At 45.9% G+C, this 15,441-nt stretch overlaps 1 protein-coding gene across 1 annotated transcript in view; it reads left to right on the top strand.

Annotated features, from left to right (window-relative positions):
• The window catches only part of DOCK10 (dedicator of cytokinesis 10), a 136,121-nt gene extending 129,436 nt beyond the window's left edge, over positions 1 to 6,685 (top strand). The window contains exons 54-58 of the mRNA XM_059822685.1: positions 952 to 1,142; positions 1,838 to 1,938; positions 2,290 to 2,428; positions 4,360 to 4,435; positions 6,611 to 6,685. Coding sequence (XP_059678668.1) covers positions 952 to 1,142; positions 1,838 to 1,938; positions 2,290 to 2,428; positions 4,360 to 4,435; positions 6,611 to 6,678 — 575 coding nt within the window. The 3' untranslated portion in view covers positions 6,679 to 6,685. The remainder of the gene's footprint in view (positions 1 to 951; positions 1,143 to 1,837; positions 1,939 to 2,289; positions 2,429 to 4,359; positions 4,436 to 6,610) is intronic.
• The last annotated feature ends 8,756 nt before the right edge of the window (positions 6,686 to 15,441 follow it).

The following is a 15,441-nucleotide window of genomic DNA, read 5'->3' as shown; positions in this document are numbered from 1 at the left end:
CAGTATGACTGGAGGAGCAGTGGCAGTTCATTGTGCTTGGGCAGAGGTACTGGGTGGCTGGAACGGTACCCGCTCAGCATCTCTGCTCCAGAGCCTGCTGCCTGTGTTGTGCAGAGGACAAGTGCAGTCTGGTTGTGGTCTGCGGATCGCTGGCTCTCTGCCATGCCTGGATGTGACTCATGATTCCAGCTCTGGAAGTTCTGGGTTTCCTGCTCTCCAAGGAGACAGCCGCCCTGTAAGCTGGAGCTCATTTAGGTCTGAGCTGACTGGCAGCAGATGTCAGAGGAGGGCATACGCGGAGTTTGGGAGGCCTTCCAAAGTGTGTGGGGCAATCGGAAAAAGATTGTTAGCTTAGATGAGACTTAATGTGCCGTAACGGTGCCTTTGCCAGACTCCCTGAGATTCATGAAAAGGCCTCGACTGGAAGGAGGGTGTTTTAACAATGAGTAATTCCTCTGTCAGCTCCCATAGCAGTATTTCGGTTGAATACTAAAAGTAACTCCTTACTTCTTTAAGGATGATGTTTTAATAGTAGTTCATCTGTGGGTGAGCGATACCCTATTCAGCTAAACTAGAGGCTCCTGCCTCGAACTTGAAACCTGTTTGATGGGATGTTTTGAGCTGTTTGAAGTTCGGTACGGGCTTATCATTGGTGCTTTAACTCAAAAGAAGATATTTGTGGGTTCTAAAATCTGAGTGGTGAAAGCTTTTTGCCACATGGATATGACAGAGCTCATTCAGAAGGAAATGCTCTTCCAGTGCCAGGTACATCAAAATTCAATTTGGACCTGCTGTGTCATTTTCACTCATTTGGTGATTAAAATTAATTTGTATAGATTCATAAAGAGATTGACAAAGTCAAAAGTTCATACTTCAACTTAATTGTTTTGCTTTCTTTAAATACTGTCTTGTTGGGTGAGTTTCTCTGATACATTTCTTGCTTTTGAGTAGCCAGTCACTTGTTTCCCTACGTGAAGAAGCGTATTCAAGTCATAAGCCAAACCAGCACAGAGCTGAACCCTATCGAAGTAGCGATTGATGAGATGTCCAAAAAAGTCTCGGAGCTCAATCAGCTTTGCACAATGGAAGAAGTGGATATGATCCGACTGCAGCTCAAACTCCAAGGAAGTGTTAGTGTCAAGGTAATGACAATTTGCCTTTTCTGCTTTTTCCCTTTTTCTTGTTTTTTTTCCGATCCATGATGCACCTACCTAAATTTTTATTCTGATTTTCATCATTCCAGACATGTTTTGTCTATTTTATATTTCTGGTCATGTCTTGTATTGTGTTGTTGGAGCCCAATCTAAAAATGTAAGGGAATGGAAAGCTTTCCACTGATGGTGATGACTGCTGGATTTATGTGCAAATAAAACTATTTCAGTGAAATCTTCTCTAAATAAATGTTAAGACTTTTCTAACAAGACCATCACATGTCACTTGAGAATACAGCCCATCATGCAGCCAAGCATGCTGATACTTTAAAGGGAGTTTTGTTAGGATTGGTTTTGTCATTTCCTGGTTAGAAAAGTTGGGATTGGTGAGAGGTGCGTGTATTTCTGGTGCCCTCATTAAAGTGTCTTCAAATGTATAGCTTTCTAGATGGTTAACTAGCTGAGGACTTTCAAAGGCCAGCAGAGATCTGCAGTTTGTGCAAGGCTGACCAGCTCCTTTTCCTTCAGTAAAACTCTTCAGGTTTCATCCAGGTGACAAAAGGAGTGACATGATGTTCTTCACACAGGCTTGGTTGCCTGAGGCCAGTCCCCAAGCCTTGTAACACAAGAGAAAATGACAATAAACTGCTTGTTCTCCGCACCTAAGCTGTGTATTTTTCCCCCAGGTAAATGCTGGACCAATGGCCTATGCTCGAGCTTTTCTTGAAGAGACGAATGCTAAGAGATATCCTGATAATCAAGTTAAGCTTCTGAAGGAAATCTTCAGGTAAACATTAAGTTTAGACTTTCCACCCTCTGCATACTATGAGTAACATGAGTAGGTGTGACATGAAATCGGGGTGAATTGAACTGGGCTAATTTACATCTGCGTTTACACTATCTTACAAGTCATTCCCAAGAAAACATTTACTGAAGTTTTGGGCTATCGTAGTAGCCTGCGTTCCTTTTAATCTGGGATGAGTTCTGAAATTCACTTCTAACAAGGTGTAATTTGCAAGGGGGAGAAGAGGTACAGTAGTTTGTGTGTGTGTATATATAGACAGATAGATAGACAGATAGGGGTTTTTTCATTACGACAAAATTTGTATGGTTGTTCTTTGTGTTTTTGTGCTTGTAGGCAATTTGCAGAAGCATGTGGACATGCTCTTGATGTCAACGAACGCCTTATTAAGGAGGACCAATTTGAATATCAGGGAGAGATGAAGTCTCATTATAAGGATATGCTCAGCGAGCTGTCTGCAGTTATGAATGAACAGGTTAGATCATCTATTTTGGTGATGGTTGGGCTGAATGAGGGTGGCTAATTTTGTCTTCTGGTGACAAATGAATCTGTAGAGCAAAATACCAGAAGTAAAACCAGGCAATGCAACAGTCACTGAGAACACATAGTTTACTCTTTCCTCCCCCCTCTCTTTTTCTAAATCCAGCTGTATTATATATAATGAATCTGAATGATCAACAAATATTTGTATGCTACCTTACTATATATTAAAAAGTTGAATGTTCATGAGGCTAAATGCAGACTGAGGTCTAGAGGTGTAGAAAGATAATCAGTTAAACTAGTGTTTTATGCTTTGCTTGCTTTATCCTACAGCTGTGATGTATTTAATTAAAACAGTAAATTGCTTTTAAGACCTAGCTTATAACTGGAGGCGGTATCTTTATAGTTTCTATTTGTACTCAGCTTTCAGAGCAAGAGTTTTTTGGTTTGTTTTTTTTTTTTAATGTTTAAGTGCACTCTTAAAATACATGCCATGTTAAAACTCTATTTCAGCTGTTAGCAGCTTCGAAAGGATGATCATGCATGGCTACATGATATGAAAAGCATCTCAAAATACTGAACTGGACTTCAGTGCACACTTGCAGCTATTCTATTGCTATGTCTATGCAGATATTTTTTATTATAGTTTCTGTTTTAATTTAAATATTGAGTGATTCTGCATACTAAAGTGCAAATTAAATCATGCTTAACTATTTCTCTGCATGCTTGTGTGTAGGCCACCTTAGATTGCATCTGAGAAATACTTACTCTCTAGCAGTTGCACTGCCATTTCCAGGTGCCTATAGCACACGTAAGCACTGTTTGTGTAGAGACTTACTTTAACCATTGGTATTGGTGAGGGAATCTCACAGAAGTGTCTGTTTGGCACCCCATTAGACCATGCTGTATTATTCATCTTCACATGTGAGGAGGATAAGGATTTACCAGAAATTTTGGCCCATTGTTATTCTTACTCTGGAACTGAGCTGGTTTTTCACAGGGTGTAACGCTGTGTAATTGCTTTGAAGGCTTGGTGTGTGCCAGGTGGGGGTCGAGCTCAGTGTGGTTGCTGTTCTGTGAGTTGTGCTCCCTTCCTGTTTAGGTGTATAAAGATTTGTGAACCTCAAGCATTCCAGTAATTTTATCATAACTAATATTTATCACTGCTTGTTGTATTAAGTATGTAAGTATTAAGGTTATCACTTGTTACTCACTGTTCATGCCTCTCCCTTGGAAGTTATTTTGGCCAGTTTGCATAGGCAGTACCACATGTCTTGTGTGAACTACTGTTCCCCACAAGAATGGAAAATGTATGGTCAACTTAAATGAGGCATGAGCAGCCCATGAGTTTCAGCATTCATAAAATACTTGGTGAGTTCTATTAAATATTCACACCTGTATTTATATCAGTGAGCTCTGAGTTTTCTTCATGTAAATGAAAAGGCTCAATAATACAAAATTACTTGTACATAAAAATGCTAATATGTAAAGTTAAGTGTTCATCCAGCAAAAGTCAAAATCTGTTTAACCAAAATCATCTGAATTTGAAAGCCCACACTGCAAACCAGTCTCCTGCTTGCAGCCCTGTGGAGCAGCCTTATAAGTGACAGCCGAGTTTTCCAGACAGCGTGGCTTTTTGGGAAAGCACTACTCCTCTTGCAATGGGTGCAGGAACTCCCTACTTCTGAGCAGAGCGTTGCCTCAGAGAAATCATATGCTGCAAATTGTGGCTGAAATATTTATCTCACAGTTGGAAAGCTTGAGGCTCTATTGTAACTGTGCTGTGTTCTTTACACCAGTAAGATTTGCCATCTTTCCCATTGTCGTGTTCAAGAGGGTTTTGTTTGCTCACCCACTGACAGTGACTCTTTCATCACCATATGTTTCTCTCTTTTTTTGTTTTGTTTTGTTTTTCTTCTCTGACAGCTCTGTCATGGTCCTTGCTTATACAGCTTCTCTTCTTCCCTGTCTAACATTTCCCTCAATACTATAGCCAAAAGTGGTATGTTCATTTTTCTTACATCTATTTTTTCTTTTAATGTCATGTACTTTCCTCACTTACTGGTTTTTCTACTTGATATGTTTGTTTAGTTTCATGTCTAATGACTCCCTTGCTCAGGGAGTTAAGGAAAAAAAAAAAACCCAAAACAAACAAGCTATATGTGTGATGTGTTGCCCATGAGCAGTGTTGAGACGCATGCTCTTTAGGATCCTAGTCATGAACCTGGGGGAGGTCAGTGGGGCATCTCGACATGAGCCTCCTAATGCAAGAGCATGTACCAGTAGTAGCAAAAGTGGCCGGGTAGAAGGGCCAGGGACAAGTGGTGTAGAAAGGTACTGTCGTGGTTTAATCCCAGCTGGCAATTAAGTGCCACACAGCCGCTCACTGACCCCCGCCCTCCCCCAGTGGGATGGGAGAGAGAGTTGGAGAAAAAGTACAACTCATGGGTTGAGATAAAAACAGTTTAATAGGACAGCGGGAAAAAAAAAAAAAAGAATAATAATAACGATAAAAGAATATACAGAACAAGTGATGCACAATGCAGTTGCTCACCACCCGCTGACCAATGCCAAGCAGCGGCCGTGCCCTCCTCCCCGTTTTTTTTCAGCACGACATCATATGCTATAGAATATCCCTTTGGCCAGTTCGGGCCAGCTGTCCTGGCTGTGTCCCCTCCCGGCTTCTCGTGCACCTGGCAGGGCTGAAAAGTGAGAGGCTGAAAAGTCCTTGACTTAGTGTAAGTACTGCTCAGCAACGACTAAAACATCAGTGTGTTATCAACATTATTCTTATCCTAAATCCAAAACACAGTAATACGCCAGTTACTAGGAAGAAAATTAACTCCATCCCAGCCCAAACCAGGACAGGTACTGACTAAGCCAAGCTTCCCTTGTCCTGTGAGCATGGTCCCCTCACAGCCCTGCCGACCACACTGCTCGTGGCCATACGCCGGGACGCAGGCTGAGGCCATGCTGGGGTGCAGTGGAGAGTGTGCAAGCCCGGACGCGCACGGTGCAGAAGGACTGGTGCAGCCCAGCGCAACAGCAGCCGCCCCAGGCTCTCTTCTTCTGACGGCCCTGGGGAGAGCGTTGGATTTGAGTCACGGCTGGGTGAAGTCAGCAGTCTGGGCAGAGTGTGTGTGCCACAGCCTGCCTGTGCTCTGCTGTGCTGCCCTTGCAGCTTCCCTGGCTTTGCTGGGCAGTGCCAGGGAGTGCCCGAGTCCTGGTGCTCTTCCTTCAGCCCACGGCATGGGAGCAGCTCCTTCCCAGAGCTGCCCGAGTTGCTGGCTCAGGCACTAAAGCTGTACGTGGAGGCAGCGTGGTCACGTCTGCCCAAGTAATAGGCTGTCCTGCAACCCCAGCCGGGGATAACTGGAGGCTGATGGTGTAAGTTTACACCTGGAGCTTTGTGAAGGGAGAGGTTTCTGTTCCACTGCTGACGGCTGCGTGGTCAGTGGGGATGGCCCATGTCTCTGCTGTGGATGCTTCAGCCTAATGCCCCATGGAACAAGGCAGGTTTTCAGTCTGTATTTATAGAAGTAAGTAGGAAAAATAGCTATTACCAAGGCTAAAAAGAACTTCAGAAAAAAAAATCTTCCTTCTTACTAAAGCCTATATGTAGGACGGGGCAGAGCAAGCTTTTGCCACTGCTCCTCCCCAAGAGTGCCGCTCTGCCCACAGCCTCAGCCTGGCAGTTGGTGCAGACCCTGCCTAATGGGCGTATTTTTTCAGCGGCCGTGTGTGTGAAGCTCGGTGGGGATGCTGCATGCCCGAATGACTGCCTGGGCAGAGCTGAGGCCGGTCTGTACCAGGGTCAGTAGGTGCTAGTGCAGGTGTCTGCTGAGTTTATAAATTGTAGGCGATTCCTCGGTTGTGTTTGTGTGAGAGCTGTTAGAGAAACATAGTTCAGGGAACCCCATGAAGCACCGCTTGGCAGAAGCCGGTGACCCCAGCCCCGTTTATCCCCCCAGCTCAGAGGACATCCTCCCTCTCGCTGCAGCCTCCGGTCACTTCTGGGTCACCGGGCAAAGGTCCTTTCCTCTGTCAGATCCTTAGCATCAGTGTGTAATAAATAAAAAATGGGAAATCCTTGGTTAGACAGTGAACACTTCAGACACCAAACCATTCAGATCTCTCTCACTCTTGCGTTTTTTTTCCTCTTCTTTTTTATGAAAAGATTGCATACAAGGAGGACTCAGCAAAACATCAAGGAATGGAGCGCACTTATTCACGAGTCATCAATAGAGCCAGCTCGTCGGTGCCGGCAGCAGCCACCCCAGCAAATCCTGATGCTTGACTGCAGCATGGGGAACACGCAGCATTGGGAAGACCTGGGGTGGCTGGGGGGTTTTTTATTGTTTGTGGGGGGGTTTTTCCTTTTAGATTAATAGTACTGAAAATTAATTTGATCATGGACAATGCCAGGAAAAGGATTTGTGGATTATGATTTTAATTTATTGGAAGTCTTCACGGTGTTATTTTTTAAAACTGCAAGCTTGATTTTTTTTATTTTTTTTTTTGCCTGCCCCAATATTTGCACATTCCCTATATTTTTTTGTTGTTGATTTTTGGTTTTGAGCAGCCTTTATTAAGCCAGGCTGATTATGAAATTCCCGTTGAACAGATAGGTACACAGCAAACCCTAAGTTTGCTATAAATTATAATATATCTAATACTCAGTCCTAGTATACATATATTTTAAAGGTCAGAGTGGATGTTTTATAACATTTAAGTATATTGCAATTGTAAATAGAAGATGTGTAAAATATGTCATTTTTACAAAATCTAAAAAATATCTTTTTAGTTAATTATGACAGTACTAAGAATATGGATAACATTTCAGTTACCATTATATTAAAATATTTGTGTATGTGTATAAAAACGTCCATAAAATTTTCTCTTTGAAGGTCTGTGCATTGGTTCATTCCCATGTCAGCACTTCCCAGAGCGGTGGAGATCAGGATGGCCCCTGCATCCCGGCTGTCTGTTGTGTTGCAGTTGCTGATAGGTACATTTATCGCCGTTTGCAGAACGTGGCTTCAGATTCTCTCCATGGCCGCAGACTGAGGCCACCCTGGGAAACCGGGGCTCGGTGTAGTCCTCCCGCTTGAGGCCAAGGAAGCTCTGCTCTTCATTTGAAGTTTGTAGTCCAAGATTTTGCCCAGGGCCTGTTGGGAAACCATGTGCCTCTAGTGAGATGTTTGCTTCGGTTTCTGCATCATGTCGGGATGAGGTTGAGTAGTTCTGCCAGCTCTTATGAGTTTCCTTTAACCTCAGCACCCCCACACTCCTTCGTGTTCATTCCTTTGCCTACAGAAAATCCCTGCTTTCAGGGGTCCCTGCTCGTTGTGCATGTATGTTAGGATCCCTCTCTTCTACGCATGCAGTCGCCACAATTCCGTTAAGCTGTGGCTCATTTTCCCTAGAGAAATGCTGGTGATTCCCCTGAGGCCTCCACAGGTTCAGGCGTATTCGTTCAGGTCAGAGGCCAGCGCTATGTCTTGCTACGTGGGGATGCCAGGAGGGTTCTTCCAGTGTGTTGGCTCTTTCTGCGCTTCTGTCTCCTTTCCCTGTATCTTCTCTTCCCATGACACCCCCAGTTCACAGCTGGTGAATCTCAAGCTGTAGCCTGGCCCTGCACGCAAGAGCCAAGAGTGGCCTCTACATTCACCCCATCTATACGTGCAAGGTAGAAGTGCCATTATCCGGTCTCTGCCTGCTTGCTGGTGCTGCACATGCTGCCAGTGCTCGCTGCTGTGTCTCGCTATCAGCAGATTGGGGATTGTTCAGAAGAAATCTTTGCTAAGGGTTGAAACCCACACGGTGCTCTTTCCTGGTGGGGGAAGGAGGGGAGCAGTTGGGATGGGCATCCCATGGGTTGGGGTGGGCCCAGCTCCAGAGTTAGTGTAGCGGCAGTGGAAGCCCATGCCCATGAATCAATAATAGCCCAAGCTCTTGCCTGTGTGCTGCACAGCAGCATCGACTGTGTGGCTGGACGGGGGGCCCGGCGCCTTCCTCATCCTTGCCTTGAAAAGCCCAGCTCTGCTCTTCGGATACTGCCCTGTTCAAAACCAATAGTCTGCTGAAAGGAGTGATTTCTGGCCCAGATTTTAACTTGCTTCATCTACCACTACATACACAATATAAAGTTGTCTGCTCATTTGTATATATGGGAGGAACCAGTCATCAGTGGCGACAGCAGGAATCCGCAGTACAGAGGAGGTAAGTCTGAGCATTGAGCCCCCTTGTCCCTTGGTTTGTTGGTCTCACCGGACTCGTTTTGCATTTACTATGATTTGTTTTTATGGATGGGTCCTTTGGAAGCCATCAAGGTGATTTGGAGACAGACTGTTTCTAATTAATGTTCACAAGAATTGAGCAACTAAATCCATTGGGCATCTTGGGGAATAACTAGATTGCAAAAGCATGTGTTGCACCGAGGGAATGTTGCAAGCTGACACCAGGCTGGTCTGAAGCCAAGCTGCGGTCTGTAAAGCAGAGGTAAGGAGATCCCTGGATTGTTTTCTCAATAGATTGCACACAAAATGAGTTTCACCTGTAAGTCTAAGGGTTTGTGGGGTTTGGTTTGTTTTAAGCCACCAGCTCTGCCGCCTCCTCTGGGGGTGTGAAAACCCAGCCCATATTCTGGCTGTTACCTTATTGCTGGTGTTACAGATGCTCAGGCTTGAGTGTAGCTGCGTCCTTACTCCAGATGGCTCTTCCTCTCCTGCTGTGTTCAAGCACTTTCAACATAGTGGCATGAAAGCAATTAGCAAACATTAGCTTTGAACCAGGGTCACAACAGGGAGAAAAAACAAAGCATTAAACCATGGATTGTCCCAGCGTTTGAGGGGAGAGAATGAGAGAAATGCAGAAGGCATGTGAGGCTGGAGGACTGTTAGAAAGATGGGTTTGGCCCTTCGCCGCCATAAAATTCAGCGACCAAAACTGCAGAAGTTAGATGTGTCGGCGCTGAATCCCGTATCCACCCCCATCCGTGGGCTATGAAACCCTCACAGAACTGAGCAGTGTTACGAACGCCCGTGCCTGATGGGCATTGCATGCCACAGAGCAGGCGCTGTAAGAAAGGGCTCTTTTCATACAGTCGCTGCTTTTCAAACTCTTAGGATTACATGAGGTCTACACCAATTTTTTTCTGGAAAAAGCTCCACTCTGCGACTCCTTTTGTCTAAGGCAACCACCAGAACATGGTTGGCTGTTCTCGGAGCTGAGGTTTTCTCCAGTAAATTATTTCACAGTGTATTCTTACAGCTGGGTTTATTTTTCAATCACTTTTGAAAGTGATTCTCTGGACTTGCTTTATTTCAAATATTAGGAAAATAATATTTGCAGTACGCGAAGCTGCTGAAGGATTCCCTTTCATCTGAGGAAGATCTTCCTCCACCAGCCTCAGATCGAGCTACTTTAAAAACTTTTTAGAGTGCGAAAGAAATTATTTATGTTTGTTATTTAGTGCAAGCTATCCCAACACCCCAAAAGGAGTTAAGCGTTATACATATTTTATGTTTAATCACATCTTTAGTGACACCCAACCACAACCAAAGGCTTAAATTTCAATTAGAGGGAGATGTATTAAATGTTTAATAGGAATCATTCCTTACAGGGTAATTATATCTTAACATTCACTGGAGAGATGTTACGTTGGCAACGCAATGTTGATCTGAACAGGGATGATTTTTTTTTTTTTGGATAATACCTAAATGAGAAACAGGAGGATGATCTGTACCAGTCGTACTCCAGACACACCACCCCTGTGCTGCCCAGCCACGGGCCTGGATCTGGGAAAAAGTGAAATTACATTCATGCATAGCTTTGAACATGGAGTTTTGGATCTCGGTGTGAAAAATGTTGTCCCACATGTGCTGGGAAGCATCAAGCTGCATGTACCTTTTACTTCAGTTTTGAACACTTTTAAAACTGGTAACTGACTTCTCAGTATTTCAGCTGAAACTAATACGGGAGGATGATGAGTCTTCAAGACAGGTGATCTGTCAAGCATATCTTAAAAGTATCTGCTATGGATTTTAATGCATTTACCAATTTTTAACAAGTTTGCTATGCATGCTAAAGATTTTTCTCATAATATTTAGATTATCACAAAAAAAATGAGTGTTATGTATTCATAACAAGCAAATTAAAGCTGTGAAGTGAATTTTGAACCCAGGCAGTTAAAATCAAAGGGTGTTAAAATCAAATATCAAATGAGAACAGAGAAAAGGGATTTTGAGAAAAGCATCCAAAGATGTAGAAAAAGAAAGGAAAAAAAACCAAAAAACTAGAATGTGTTTCTCATTGAAGCAAATTGCATTGAGTAAATAAAATTAATCCAAAAGACGAAGAATAGCCAAGCCCATATAGAACTATGATCAAGACCAGGAAGGACCATCAGCTTCGCCATCACTGTATCCCCTCTGCTTTAGCACAAGCTGCTTGAGCGGGAACCACTTGGCACAGAGCCGTCGGCCCCACACAGGTTTCCTGCTCCTCCTGTCCTCGCTTGGCTTTCTCGAGGCTGCGGCGCGGAGCAGGCAGGGCTTCTCCTCCAGCTCCCCTCCCTGCACTATGGGGTTGCCGAAAGACCTGACGTGGCCGCACCCGGCACGTACCAGAAGGCAGATGAGCTGCTGCCTCTCCTGGGGCGGCTTCTGCACACACGGGGTGAGCAGCGGGCAGTTAACTGGGGGGCTGTTGGTTACTGGATGTCAGTCACGCTCAGGGCATCGCTGTGGAAGCACGAAGGGCTGCTGGGCCGTGTAGCACTGCCTGCACTTGTAGGGATTAGCAGCCTGGTTGTGTTGTCTGTTTCTACGTGTTATTTCCTCAAACCCGTTTTGACGCAGGAGCTGGAAACACTGCCGACAACAACAATGAAACAAAGCAGTCATCACTGCAGCAGAAACTAACGAGCAAACAGAAGGCATGAAAACACCGGGAGCTATTGAAGCTCGGGGCTCTCGGGACTGCCCGCAGAGCTGAGCGGGCAGTGGCTGGAGCCGCGATCTCCCCACTTAACCCTACAATAAAATCCTGGATCTTTGCCGATGAAACATCGTTGCCACAAGACAGAAAGTGGCAGCAAGAGCCAGCAAGCTATACCGACACCTAACAGCCAATTGGGACAAAAAACAGCGTAATTGGAAATCTGATGTTCTTGGCTATTATTTTCTTTTTGTTTTTTTGTTTGGGTTTTTTTTGCTTTTGTGATGGCCCCAAGTATGTACCTCCTGACAAGAAAGGGCACGGCTCCCGCTCTGGTGAGCGCACACTGTGCAACAGCGGAGAGAAAACCTGCTTGTGAGTCTTTCAGGCTCCAAAATTGCCGCGGGTCAGCTCCTCTGCAGGAGAGTACCTGCTTGGCTTCTGCTCCCAGCTGAGCTCTCCGATGGGAAGGGCAGGTCTGCCTGTGCAGGACAGAACACAGCTCATGAGAGAGATCAAAGCTTGAATGCAGATGTAAAGATGCCCAAAGTTAAGGACGGTGGGTCAGTGCTTCCCAGAGACCAGACGTGCTGGAGCAGTCCCGTTTCCAAGCTCAGCACCTGCCAAGACCAGGGCATTTGGATCGCAGGGTCGTTAGCTCCTGCCTCGTTACAAACCCCCTATAGTGGCAATTTACAGAGTTCTGCTCCTGCTGCCTCCTTTAGGGCTGGGTCAAATCTCTCCCGTACTTCAAACATGTAATCCCTCTTACTGGAAAACACAACTGAAATAATTTGCTAATTCAAACTGAACAGAATAAATAATTTTAGTTGGGAAAGGCACGGAAAACTTTGGGAAAGACTAAATCGATGCTTTCCTTTCAAAATGACTAAAATCAGGGATGTGCTGGAGTTTGCTCCGAATGAGGCTGGTCCCTCTGGCCATGCCCTCCCTGGGCATGCCAGCACCCGCCGGGGGAGCGGCAGCCCCGACGGTGATGCTCACCCCAGTGAGGAGTGCTGCAAAACCCAACCCTCTTCTTCCCAGTGCATGCAGCAGTATGTACATCGGAAGGAAAAGAGACACTCGAAACCGTTATTGGAGTGGGGGCTGCAACAGGACAGGGTTTGCCCCTGCATGGATGGGGTGCTGATCCAGGCAGGGTGGGCTTGCAGCCGGCGGCAGAGCATGCAGACCCCAGCCTGGGCACCCATGGCTCTCCCCCGCACAGGGACCCTCCAGCGCTTTTTTTTTGTTTGCAGTCTGCGGAGAGCAGCTCTGGGCAGCCGTTGGCTCGCAGGGCGGCGTGGGGAGGAAATGAGAACATTATTATTCTTTTCAAGAGAAGTCCAGCATGGTTCCTTGGTGAAATACTAGCTATGGAAAATATCAAGTAACTTTCCTACCTCCCAGGCATGTGTTGGAGTATTTGGAGATAGGAAAAAATAAAAAGTACAGTGAAACCAGCAGTGTTAGGGGAAGGTTGTCGCAGTGTCTAGATTATCAGGCCAAAAGAGTGTGAGTGTTTTTAAGGCAGAATGGTAAAAGCTTTTTTGGGAGAGCCTCCTAGTTAGTCAGCCATGTGTCTCTTACACATACAGCCTCAAGATTCAAAACCATTGGCACCGGAGCAGTTCTGGCTCACAGCACTGCAGGAGGAGTGCTGCTGCCCCTGCAGGAGGTTGTGCCTAACGGAGGCTTGGGATCAATCCTGGGCAGCCACCCATGTCCCATGCCCTCGGGAGCATCCCTGAGGCCCCGTGAGGTGGGAGTTAGAGTAATGCGTGTCCTTTAGGCCAGGAGTTGTAGTCCACATGGGGTACGTGTGTGGTTGCTTGTAACGCTTCATTAGGTTGACAACGTACAGGTATTTTTGGAAAATCCTCAGTAATGCAAAACTGCAATCATAATTACTGACTCTTCTGTCCAGGTTGTTGAGGTTCTTCATGCAGTTCTTAATTATTCGCTAAAGCAAGTATCTCGAAGTTCCCAGCGTGAACATCTCCCTCTGAACAGTAGCAAAGAAATGCACATTTCCATTTCTTCTGATTAATTACCCCCCAGCTTTATAGAAGATGCATATTCTGTGTGCTTTTTAAGCTGTGCTCCCCATATGCTGTTTCAGTTAGCTATAATCATTCATTTATGTCGGAGAACAGCTGTGAGGGTGTTACTTGCCCACTAAGGGTGTTACTTGCCCACTAAGGGTGTTACTTGCCCTGCGATACGTTTTCATGACCTGCAAATGCCACATGGTGTTCTCTGTAGTTCTGAGTCACATTTTAGCTGTATTTGCACAGATTGCATATGGTGTGGTATCTTACAACTACATAGATACAAATATCCTCATGTACATTTTATATGGTATGTTTTGTTTGAGAAAAGAAAACTGAGTAAGAAATAATTATTATTTTGAATTTTAGGACGGATTTTCTGCTTGGAGCTGCTCCGTAATCATGAGGGATGGCTTGTTTTAATTTGAAAACTATCACAAGCTCTGTGCAGGTAACTATGGGCCCAACTGCATGCTCTTAGTTACGAAAATCTCCAACTGAGCATACAGATTTTCTTGCATGAGGCATGGTTTGGTACTCTGTAGCATATGTTGTGCTCGTAGGGAGCTAGCATAAACCAGATTAATTCTGATTATTCCAGACTAACTTGAGGATCCGTTCAAAGGGAGAGAGACCAGGAGGCTTGGAAATGCAACATGGAGGCCTGAAGTGCTCTTTGAAAAGTTTGAAACAAGTCTATAGCCTTGCTCCGCTGGCAGCCCAGTCCGAAACCATAGCCAAGGTTTTCAGATGTGACTCATGTATCTCGGAGTTTCTATTTCCCATGTTCAGGTTAAGCCTGGTTTTTCGAAAGTATTGAGCATCCCCTGCTGGAAATCAGACCCTTTCAGAAACCTTAAGTACTCAAAATCAAAGCAATGCTAAGAAGATTAATGGGCTGTGTACGCCAAGCTAGAGGTTCAGCGTGTTGCACAAGTACTTGGCTCCCTGTGGCCACTGAAGCGAGCAGGGTGCTCACGGGGGTGTCTTTTAACAAGGCTTGTGTGGGATTTTCTGCATATGTGGGGAGGTTAAGGCACAGTCAGGCAAATGGTCCTCGCAAAAGAAAAAGGATGCTTAATGAACATTAACAAATTAAACAATTACCTATTAAATAGACTAATCTAATAACTTTGTGCCACCATTATCTAATTAGATTATGAAACCTGAGAATGCTTTAAACATTAATTGATTCTTGTCATCGTGTTTTCTTTCTGGGAGGTTGTGCAGCGCGCTCCCCACAGCTGCCTTGCTGCAGCCAGCATGAGCAAAAGTCACTGCTCAGACGTGGTTAAAAGGGAGCGTTTAATTAGTCATGAGTGTAAGGCAAGATTTCAGTCAAGCATAAAAAGCAGCCAGCTTTATACTCCCTCACGCCCGGCTACACGTGAGGCCGGTGATCGTTTCCACGGGGTCTGCTCTCGCTGCTCTCCCCGCTTCCTCTCCAAAGGCTGCTGGTTGTGTCCGTGCCCCCAAGGCACCCCGTGTCCCCCTCCCGCTCAGTTTGCTGCCGCGCTTCTTCTCCCCACTTTAATGTCAAGGGGAGAGCACTGATGCAGACTTGCAATCACCTTCTTGGGCTCGTCCTGCCAACCCGCTGGGTAACTTTCATTCTGCCGGAAAGTTGCTGCCCGTGTGCGCTCAGAAAAACAGCTTTGTACAGAAGTGACACGTGTCTGTTGCTGTTCACGGTCTGGCGAGATGCGGGCGGCCGGGACGGCGGCTCCCGTGCAGGGTGGTGGGGCTGGCCGCAGCCCCGGCAGCAGACGTGCCGGTAGGCGCAGGAGCGTCTCGTCTTGGCTAGTGCGGCTTTATGGGTGCTGCTGCTGGGCCACCCCAGAGCTGCGCGTGCGAGGGCACTGTCTCAGCCCTTCTGCACGGGTGGAGAAGGGATTTCCTTCACAGTGCGGGTGAGCGCTGGTTCCGGGGGACATCCAGAAGCAGGGAGGGCAGCGCGCTGCCATGGCAGCACTGGCACCCCGCTCAGGCGGGTGCCCCAGCACCAGCACGCCTT

This window comes from Gavia stellata, chromosome 11 (assembly GCF_030936135.1).
Source record: "Gavia stellata isolate bGavSte3 chromosome 11, bGavSte3.hap2, whole genome shotgun sequence".
In the NCBI taxonomy this organism is placed as follows: Eukaryota; Metazoa; Chordata; class Aves; order Gaviiformes; family Gaviidae; genus Gavia; species Gavia stellata.
Note: the sequence above shows the minus strand (reverse complement) of the source record. Positions and strands in the feature narration are given on the sequence as shown.